Here is an 11,502-nt window from a genome sequence, read left to right on the forward strand (position 1 = left end):
TATAAGATAGTTTTCTATCTGTTGGTCTCAAAGAAACACCCAAGTCTAAAAGTTGACATAAAATTTTCGAGAAAATATCCTATAGTAAAAAGTTACATTAGATGACTGTAATGAAATGTCGAAAGACTCAACTCTTGGTATGACTAAGAACGTTTACCTTGAAGCGCGTGTCTGTGTGTTCTGTGTGATGTAATTCTGCTGAACTTTACACCCTGTATGATCGAGAGCATTTCCACACTTTATGAGAGCAATGTTGCACTTTTAGAATACCGCTGAATATTTTCATTGTTTCTTAACCCACCACAGAAAATTTCTCAATCCACTTTATTATATCTCACGTAATCTTCAGGATAGGCCGCATATGTCTTGTAGATTCGGGTCCGGTCCTCAAACATGTACATGGGGTAGAGTAATATGTATGAAGGAGCGCTAAACAAAGCCCTGAACAAGGGATAGATGCTGGTCTTGTGATGTCAATATTACATGACTTTTCGAGATTAAAACATCCCTTAAAGGGGGTTTCCCGTCTTCAAAAAAAGTCCAAGAAGAAAATTCCCATAATATGCAACTGTATGGTCATCACTTTTTCGGTCATGTTGAAAATCATGATGAATTTATAAAGAAATTATTTAGGAAACTTGTAACTTTTAATTAGACCCTGAATAAATCTGCTAGTTTCTTATTAGACTTTTTTTTATCTAAGTAAAAAAATAAAAACATTCCAAAAAAAACATTCTTAAAAAAAAGCATATTTTAATATACCGTACATTCAAAAGATTGTAACGAACATACATCAGCAAAATTGCACCATGGGAAAGGTATTAACATTTATACAAAAAACTCGTAGTGTGTACAAATGGAGAAGGTTTAACACGCGTTCAAAGGCAATGTGAACAGTTTATAAACTCTTTCCGCCAGAATGCGCGACTCGGTCATTCAGACAGAGGAGCAACGTTTCACGCGTTTTGGCACGTTGCAGTCGTACTCCCTAAAGTTCGGGAAGACTGACGTACCTGAAAGATAGAGATAGAGTACCGTTCATGAAAGAAGCCATGAAATACTGGAAATGTTTGTACCGTTCATAATGCTGACATATAAACTTCTATATATAAATGTACATATATACAACACATATATGCATATAAAAGCAAAAGAAAGAGCAGACTTAAATACTTGTAATGGTTTAGGGAATATAATAGGGGGAGGCATTCTGTCTGACACCATATTGTTAAATCTTATCAAAACACTTTAGGTAAAATTGATAAACTATGATATATCTAGTGCAAGAAGCTCAGGGGTGGGACATGAAGGAAGTATTCTCGCATTGGTGTTTTTGTATCGCTCCGCCCCCTTGGAACCTCTAGTAGGAATACCATAGTTCATCAGAGTTCCTTTATGTGGATGTCAAGTTTTTTTTTTTTTTTAAAGTTTTAATAAAGATGATGATCTTCAAATCCACTTCATAATATTTCTGTCCTTGGCCACTCCTAAACCCACATTTACACTTGTACAGTTTACTATGATCCGAACTATCTCAGAGACAAGTAACCGCATTGGGCCCATAGGGGTTGTGGTCTTCTAACAGGATATACAACGTAGATAAGAATTACCATCCTGGCCACACTTATTATCATATCTGTAAGTGGACATTAATAGATGAACTTTTTGAAAAACTGTCCCAAAAATTTACCTTCATTTGTAGGTGGGGCTACTCATGATTATTTGGTTATTGGGGATTGTACTGAATATTGAAATGTTTCTGATCTGTTTTTCTCTCTAGTTTGGGACTGGATTATAAATATATATATATATATATACACACCATCTGCGCTCCATTCTTCTTAGCTGACAACCGGTGGGAGTTTTTTGACAAGCTTTCCAGCATTGTCCATGACCAGACAGCTGCAGAGTCCTTGTGCGTCTGGCCAGCTGTCAGCTCGGGATTAGCCCTCAGAAGAAGCAGTTCCACAAGAATTTAGGAGATCGATGTACAGCATATAAATGGAAATAGCCTTTAAACCCTACTTCCCAAACGTGTGTTCTTGTGTTTGCCTGAAATCCACATTCGAATATTCCAAGCCACTTTAAGGATGCAAAAAAAGTCCATAAAAAAGTTTGATCGTCGTTGAAGTTATTTATGGGAATCGAAAAAAAGTATTACATTTTTCTCCAGAAACAGCACCCCTCTTGGCCGGAGTCTGGAATTGCAGCTCAGTTTTAGTTAAGTGATCATTAAATACAAATAATGCTGAATTTTTGTCTAATCTCTTGCAACCGCTCGATATTTAACGCTAATTACTATTACTCAAACAGAAAACTGCGATGGTAAGAGCTAGTTTGACAGTGTTGATCATGGGTTGTGCCTGGTGACAAGTGACAGTCTGACTTCTACTGTGGCATTGACCAATCACATGAAGATCCTGAGCCAAAGTTTTGGGAACCTTGCTTTAGCGAATTAAGGAAATTTTCACATAGAGAGTAGTTTTTACAACCGTTGCGGATGCGCGCTGTCTTGGCACAATCCCCATATATATTTGGATTTAATATTTTTTTCCACTTTTCTATTTTTGAAAATTTATTTTTATTATTTTTCTATTATCCTATGTTTAAATTGATGTCACAGTACTTGATAAAGTGTTTAATAAATCATATACACAGTATATAATAATCATTACTATTGCACTGTAGCCTGGAGTTTAGACACCGAAACATGAACTATACCTGTATATATACAGTATATATAGGTGTGTATACATATATATACACACGATGTGGGTGGTTTTAACTGATTTTTTTGTTGTCAGTTCTGACAGTGCTTAAAGGACATGTCCATCTTTGTAATCACTAGTATTGCTCCAAGTGCATCGAAAATAAAAAAAATAGGCAACTTTGCAAATAAAATTAATAATATCCTGCTACTTTGTGTAGTCTATGAGTTATAGGGTCAGACGAGGCGGTGGAGTAAGGCTGGTTTCAGACTAGCGTTTTTTGCCAGCAGCGCACGCCGCCGCTAAGCCCCGCCCCCTGCCCGCCCCCTCCGGTCATCTCTGCCTAGTATCGCACACGGCTGCATGCGATCTGCACACCCTATCTTTAGCATAGGGTGCGCAGACCGCGCGCTGACCATGCGCTAGTAGAATTTTGCATGCACTGCGCCCTTTTGACGGTGCGCGCCGAACGCACCATGTTGCATTTTGGTGTGCTCGGAGCACCGTCAAAAGGGCGCAGGGCACGCAAAATTCTACTAGCGCACGGTCAGCGCACCCTATGCTAAAGAAAGGGTGTGCAGATCGCATGCAGCTGTGTGCGATACTAGGCGGAGATGACCGGAGGGGGCGGGCAGGGGGTGGGGCTTAGCGGTGGCGTGCACTGCTGGGAAAAAATGCTAGTCTGAAACTCGCCAAACACCGGCAGGGCCCAGACTACATGAGGTTTCTTTGCAGTCTGTAACCGTGGAGACTTAGAAGTCTGTATAGAAAAATATTGCTAACATTTTTATTCAAGATTATTTACAAAGTTATTATTTTTTATATCGTTGATATTATAGATTTTTTTTGTTATTTTAAATGACCTGAAAAAAAAACCTTAAGGGCATGTGCACACATTCAGTATTTGCAGCAAAAACATCTGCTGAAAATCCTGATCTATTGGCAGGAAAAACTGTAAAATCTGTGCATTTTTGTTGCAGATTTTTCCCAGCTCATTAGGGTATGTGCACACATTGTATATTTGCTGCAGAAGTTAATGCACCATGTATGTATTTTGCGGCGTAAGATACACACATTTTTGCCTTTTTTTTTTTTGTTGTTGCAGCTTTTACATACGTTTTTGTTGTGGATTTTCCCCTGCTCATTAGTACGGAAAAAATCTGCCGCAAAAATGCTGAAAGAACTGACATGCTGCAGATTTAACTCTGTAAGGAACAAAAAAGCAACATGTGCATGGAAGCTCGGGAATCTCATTCACATTGCTAGGAAAATCCTTCAAGTTTTCAGAACTGTGTAGAAAAAAAAATGTCAAAAACTCAACGTTTGCACACACCCTTATGTTTTTGCAGCAGAATTTAAAAAAAAAAGAAAAAGCCTAACTTTTTGGAAAGACTTTTTATACTATTTTCAGATTACATGTCATATGGTATTTATTTATTTAATTTACCAGAGTCGCATGCATGGCTTATAAGTCTCCTCACTTTGTTATGACAGGCATGGCTTGTCATTCTCTACAATGACAAACCTTACCCCTTAGATCTCCGTCTTAAGCCTCTCACCCAGCCAAATCAGATCTCAAACTTTGCACTGATGAGGGGTAATATCCCGAAACACTGTGTCTACAAACTGAGATTCTGATTTGGCTTTTATCCTAAGTCATGTGACAAGGCTCATTAAAGGGTCGATATTGAGTTTTAAGCTTACTACTTCTAATAGGTGTCACTAGAGTTCATGTCCTCTTCCTCTCCGAAGAGACAATTGGCTTATTTAATGTCATAGAAGAGCATGCATGGCCTGTAAGTCTCCTTACTCCGACATGCTAGGCCTGGCTTGTCACTCTTTACAAGGAGAAACGTTACACCTCCTTTGAACCTCCCAGTCTGTACTGTTTGTAGCCCTCGAGATACTGACCATCCCTGGATGAAAATGGCTGCTAATTCTTTTGACCTAACCTTCGTGTTTCAGACCCTATAAAATGAAATCAGGATCATAATAATCCTGGTATTTGATGTTTGTTGACATGAAGACTTTTTTTTTTCACTTCCATTTCCTGCTGGGATGAGAAAGTTCCCACAGGAAGTCTGAGCATGGCTCTGTTTTATGTCTATCCAGTTTTTATTGGTGCGGCTGGACTTAGAATTAACAAATACTGTTAAAATTAGGATTGGCCTTCTTTATTGTTCAACAAGATACAGTATATCTGATTAGAGAAATATTTGTTTGTTTTTTTTTCCGAAACAGCACCACGCCTGTCCCAATGTTGTGTCCGCTAGTACAATTCACTCGATTGAGGATAAGTTGCAGTACCAGGCACAGCCTTTGTACAAGGGTGGCGCTGGGTTTTTTTGTTTGTTTTTTTAAAGCAAACTCTAAAACAAGTGCAATAAAGTCGATATATCTGATATTAAAAAGAAAATAAAAATCAGAACATTTTTTAGAATTTCTGATGGCTGCTCGGTTCCATTAACCTCAACAAACCTTAACTACCTCCAGATGGTCAGTCAGTAATATATGAAACATATTTTATGAAAACAGACGTATTTTCATATGAACATACTTTACTCGTGTTTGACATTTTTCAGTAGGACATCACCTATATGGTCTCGACAAAGGGGAATTTACATTTACCGGGGAAGAAATATAAGTGTATGAAAAAAGTATGAAAATCCCTAAATTGATACAATTTAAAAATCACTATATAATTAGAGCCGTATATCAACTCTATCCTTGCGAAGGCTGGTGATTGAGCCGAGCATCCTTGTTCCTACTTGTAAAAATACTATATATTGCCGAAATAGTGCCAATAATGGTCTTCTTTCTGCCAATATTTACCAAAACTTTTGACATCGTTCTTTGAGTAAAGAATTTTTTTTAGAATGAATTTTAATTTTTTCTTTTTTTTTTTTAGTTTTTAAGGTTTGTTAAGAAATGGTCTTGTTAATAATTATTATTTTATTATTAATAAAATGCCAAATATAGTGACTATCATTTGCAGCGACAGATATGAGCATTTTTTTTAAGTGCGGTATAAATTATAATTACAGAGCTAAGATATATGATAAATTATATTAAGAGAGTGAATAGCGTTAAAGATCTTCCTGCTTAAGAAAAATGAGGGGTAGTGAAGTTTATTAACTGATATTAGTGTGCAACAGGGTCTTCCATATATATATATGTTTTTTTCACCTTTTTTTGGAATTAAAAATGTGAAAATGTGCTCAGAAGCAATGCGGTTCACTATCTTGTAAAACATTTATCAATTTTTCACTTGCTTGTTTTTTTTGTGCACTTATTTTTGGAGTGTAAAATTACTTATTTTCTGTTGAAAAGTATTAAAAATTGAGAATCTTCAGTGGTTTATACATTTTAATGGGTAACTGAAAAGATGGTAGCAAGTAGAAAACTTTTGAGGCTACTCAGGTCTCTCTAACTACGTATGTACCATGTAATACAGTACTATACCTGATGAAGGGACCTGAGTAGTTTCGAAAGCTACCATCTTTTTAGTTAGCCATTAGAAGGTATCAAGCATTGAGGACTCTCAATTTCTAATATTTTTCTACATGGTACAGAGATCTATTTTTACTTTCCATTGCACAGAGAACATCGAAATTGGTTTACTTGCCCTGGTCAACATATATAAAATACTGTTTTTCACATTCATTTCTGCCACACTTATTGTTTTAACTCAATTGCACACATTAATCCAGGTGATAATTATCTCAAAAGCTTTTTCCAAAAGGATAGAGGTCTGAAACCTGTCCAGATGAAAAAATTCAGGCCCTAAATATAAGCAATTGCTGAAAGACGTTGTCAATATACCTTCACAAACCTGGTGACTATACCAATGCAATCTTGTTCACCAATTGTACTCCAAGATTTTGCTGTCCTTCTGGCCAGAAAAGCATTGAAAATTTGTAAGGATCCTAATCACACAAATGTATTGCAGTCTTTTATGACAGGTGACGTGGGAAAATAATGTTTTTGTGTGCAACGTTCTAAAGAGCTAGAACTACGTAAGTGGAGCATGCATTTATCCGCATTTCTGCTCTTTCGAACATAGTTCCAACAACAAAGCACCCTCAGAAATTCCCTCCTCATTTCTTTGCTCCTCAAAGTATAGATGATAGGGTTCAATGCCGAATTCAAGGTGGCCACCCCAAAAAAGTAGTCAGCTTTGTAGAGAATATGGCAGCCTTTCACTTTGCAAGCCACATCCATAAGGAGAATAGTGAATGCTGGAAGCCAACAGATAATGAAAACTCCAAGGACTATGGTCACTGTTTTCAGGAGAGCAAGAGTCTGCGGTGCAGCCATCTCCGCATGGCTTGACTTTACAATGCAATATATACGGACATATAAAATCACAATGGAAAAAAGTATAATAGTGAAGATAGTAACTATAAACAAAATGTACTTTTTGGCATAGAGAGGGAAGACAGTGGAACATTCATCCAAATTTCCAATGCAGTTCCAGCCAATGATGGGTAAACCTCCAATGACCATTGAAATAACCCAACAAGCTCCTATCAGGATGATCATCCTACAGTTCTTGTCACTGCTGTAGACTTTGACTTTAACAATTGCAACATGTCTTTCAATGGCGATGGCCAAAAGGCTAAAGACGGAAGCAGCTAAAGTTGTGAAAGCTGTGCCTTCACGGATAAACCAGGCCACCGGAGTTAGCTTGTGTGTGGTGTCACCAGATAACAAGATATTAGCAATATAGGCACATCCGGTGAGAAGATCAGAAAATGCCAAATTTCCGATAAAGAAAAACATGGCAGAGTGAAACTTCTTATTTCGCCAAACTGAAATAAGGACAAGGATGTTCTCCAGGATAATAACACAACAAATGATGATGAAGATCGAGGAGATGACAGTTCGAGATGTAGAGCTGTTTTCTTTATTCCCTTTAGTATAGTTATAATGTTCAGTGATTTTGGACACGTTCAGGTATTGCTTGTAGATGCTCATCCTGGCGATTTTGGTGACCTAAAATTGGTCAGTTGTTGTACAAAGGATCAATGATGGGAACATGGTTTAGTCCATTCTCTTCTTTTCTTTGAGGTATCTTCTCTGATGCGATCTAAAAATATATGTAAAATACAATATTAAGTATTGAATAAGTATAAAACAGGAGCAGTGGTATGGTAACTATAGAGCAATACAGAGCTAGCAAGGCTAGAGTGATCAATTAGTAGAAACAACAAGGCACTCAAATATGGATTAGCTCGTAGAAGGTGCACAAGTAGGGTCTCCAGCCCACTTAGTAAACAATACAAAAACTTGGCACTCATAAAGTGCTGAAAAAATGATCTCTCTGTTTATTGGCATCCAGATAAATGTTTGCTAAACGTTTTCGGTCCAGTAATGGACCTTCATCAGAGATTTTCTGGATGCTGGTTATAAAGGCACAAAGGCAAAAATGCGCTCTGGTATTGCGACCTGAGCCGCTAATAGTATCGCACTGCAGCCAACGGCCCCTTCAGCGCGCGGTGTGTGCCACCATGTAGAGGACGAAGGGCCTGAGGCTAGAGTGCTAACAGCTAGAAAACTGGACTCTTCGTGAAGCGACCTTACTCTAAAAAAATCATCTAAGCAAGCTCTGTAGTTTGAAATCTAAGACTTGTTGCGCTATATTGGAGCAGGCGATGGTATGTATAGGGGGCACTCTGACAACAAAGACTCAGTTCCTGCTCTGACATCACACTCTTACCTCCTCTTCAGTTTTTCTGGATAGTTAATAAAGGTATTATGGCCCCTATACACATTAGACTAATATCTGCCAAACTCGCTGATATACAGTAAGGGAGATATTTGAAAAATTAGGAAGAGACAGAAGGAGAGGATATAGTGAGTAAAAGGAGAGGATGCAGGGATCATATAAGAAATAATAGGAGGGGATATAGGGAGGATATATGGGGTAATGGGGGAGATATAGGGAGGATATATGGAGTAATAGGAGAAGATATAGGGAGGATATATGGAGTGATAGGAGGAGAAATAGGGAGGATATATGGAGTAATAGAAGGAGATATAGGGAGGATATATGGAGTAATAGGAGGAGATATAGGGAGGATATATGGAGTAATAGGAGGAGATATAGGGAGGATATATGGGGTAATAGGAGGAGACATAAGGAGGATATATGGAGTAATAGGAGGCGATATAGGGAGGATATATGGAGTAATAGGAGGTGATATAGGGAGGATATATGGAGTAATAGGAGGAGATACGCGTATATCTGCACAGAGATTGAAGCTTCAGAGACTGGGAGTTCTGTGGAAACTGTTTGGGTAAGAATACAAGGACAGAACAATGGAAAGGACACCATTGTAGGCATTTACTACAGGCCGCCTGTGCAAGCTGAAGATATGGATGAACTCTTTATGCATCAAATGGCCAAGTTCTCCAAAAAATATGACATAGTTGTCATGGGAGATTTCAACTATCCAGACATTTGTTGGGAATCTCTCTCAGGCAAAACTAACAGGTCAAGGAAATTCTTATCCTCTCTTGCTGACAACTTTATCTTCCAAAAGGTAGGGGAGAAAACAAGGGGAACTGCTACCTTGGATCTAATCCTTATAAACAGGGAGGAAATGGTTGAGGAGGTAAAAGTGGCTGGGACCCTAGGAGGTAGCGACCATGCTATTTTAGAATTTTGGATAACTAGAGGAGGAAGACCTGTGAAGACTCAGATGTCAAAGTTATATATCAGAAAGGCAGATTTTAAGGGATTCAGAAAGAGAATTGGAGGGATCCAATGGCTGGATATCCTTAAAGACAAAAATGTCCAGGAAGGATGGGAAATCTTGAAAAATGAAATTCGCAAAGCACAATTGTTAACAATTCCGAAAAGAGGGAAGAATAGGAAGCATTTAAGGAAACCAGGATGGATGAACACAGAACTTAAGCACATGCTAAAAAGGAAGAAAAAAATGTTTATAAAATGGAAAGAGGGAGGCATATCTAAAGAAGAATATAATGCTGTCTGCAGAACCTGCAGGGCACAAATCAGATTAGCTAAAGCTGACAATGAATTGAGGCTTGCAAGAGATGTCAAAAGCAATAATAAAGGATTTTGGGGATATGTCAAAAGTAAAAGAAAAGTCAAAGATACTATAGGATTTTTACAGGATGAAAATGATGAAATGGTAAGACAGGATGTTGAGAAGGCCGAACTTTTAATTTCCTATTTTGCATCTGTTTTCTCTCAGAAAGGAAACGTAACATCAACTGTTCTTCAGTGTCCTATTAAGGGAATAGAAGAATCCAGAATATATATAAACAGAAAGAAAGTGAGGAAACACTTAGCTAACCTAAATGAATTCAAGTCTCCAGGTCCAGATGAATTACACCCCAGAGTACTGAAGGAGATAGCTAGAAGAAATTTTTGAACCCCTCTCCATAATCTTTGAAAATTCTTGGAGAACAGGAGAAGTCCCAGAAGACTGGAGAAGAGTAAATGTTGTTCCTATCTTCAAAAAGGGGAAGAAGGTGGACCCAGGAAACTATAGGCCGGTGAGTCTGACTTCTATACCAGGAAAGATCTTTGAACAAATTATTAAACAACATGTATGTCAGTACCTGGATAAGAATGAAGTGATTAAACAGAGTCAGCATGGGTTTGTAACTAATAAGTCATGTCAGACTAACTTAATTTCCTTCTATGACGGAATCACTGATTGGGTGGATCAAGGAAATGCTGTAGATATAGTATATCTTGACTTCAGCAAAGCATTTGACAAAGTATCTCATACAATCCTTATTGAAAAAATGGCTAAGTATGGAATGGACAAGGCAACTGTTAGGTGGATTCATAACTGGCTTAGTGAACAGACCCAAAGAGTGGTTGGAAGAATGTCTCAAGTGGGGTACCACAGGGCTCTGTCCTGGGCCCTGTATTGTTCAACATCTTTATCAACAATTTAGAGGAAGGAATTGAGGGTAAACTGATTAAATTTGCTGATGACACAAAGCTAGGAGGGATAGCTAATACTAGAGAAGAGAGAGAGGATTCAAAAAGATATAAATAAACTGGAGAAGTGGGCAGCAACTAACAGAATGGTTTTTAACAGGGAAAAATGCAAAGTACTACATCTGGGCAATAAAAATGAAAAAAGCATATACAGAATGGGAGGAATAGGGCTAAGCAACAGCACATGTGAAAAAGACTTGGGTATACTAACAGATCACAGACTGAATATGAGTCAACAGTGTGATGCAGCAGCAAAAAAGGCAAATGCAATTCTAGGATGTATTAACAGAAGCATACAGTCTAGATCACGTGAAGTTATTAATTCCCTCTACTCCTCTTTGGTCAGACCTCATCTGGAATATTGTGTCCAGTTTTGGGCACCACATTTTAAAAAAGACATCAACAAAATGGAGCAAGTTCAGAAAAGAGCGACCGGAATGGTGACTGGTCTGCAAACCCTGTCTTATGAGGAAAGGTTGCAGGATTTGGGAATGTTTAGTTTGCAAAAGAGAAGACTGAGAGGAGACTTAATAGCTGTCTACAAATATCCAAAGGGCTGTCACATTGTAGAAGGATCAACTTTATTCTCATTTGCACAAGGAAAGACTAGAAGCAATGGGATGAAACTGAATGGGAGGAGACACAGATTAGATATTAGAAAAAACTTTTTGACAGTTAGAGTGATCAATGAGTGGAACAGGCTGCCACGAGAAGTGGTGAGTTCTCCTTCAATGGAAGTCTTCAAATAGAGGCTGGACAGACATCTGACTGGGATGATTTAGCGAATCCTGCTTTGAGCAGGGGGTTGGA

General features: G+C 38.1%; 1 protein-coding gene across 1 annotated transcript; it reads right to left on the reverse strand.

The window, feature by feature from the left end:
* Positions 1 to 733: 733 nt before the first annotated feature.
* On the reverse strand, positions 734 to 10,749 carry S1PR2 (sphingosine-1-phosphate receptor 2). The gene is made up of 2 exons (XM_073555710.1): positions 6,531 to 10,749; positions 734 to 1,013 (listed from the first exon to the last, which is right to left on the reverse strand). Exon 1 carries the CDS (start codon positions 7,683 to 7,685, stop codon positions 6,639 to 6,641), a length of 1,047 nt encoding a protein of 348 aa, XP_073411811.1. The 5' UTR covers positions 7,686 to 10,749; the 3' UTR covers positions 734 to 1,013; positions 6,531 to 6,638.
* Between the last annotated feature and the right edge of the window lie 753 nt (positions 10,750 to 11,502).

Source organism: Dendrobates tinctorius, unplaced genomic scaffold (genome assembly GCF_039654945.1).
Source record: "Dendrobates tinctorius isolate UK_male_01 unplaced genomic scaffold, ASM3965494v1 ptg000228l, whole genome shotgun sequence".
NCBI lineage: Eukaryota > Metazoa > Chordata > Amphibia > Anura > Dendrobatidae > Dendrobates > Dendrobates tinctorius.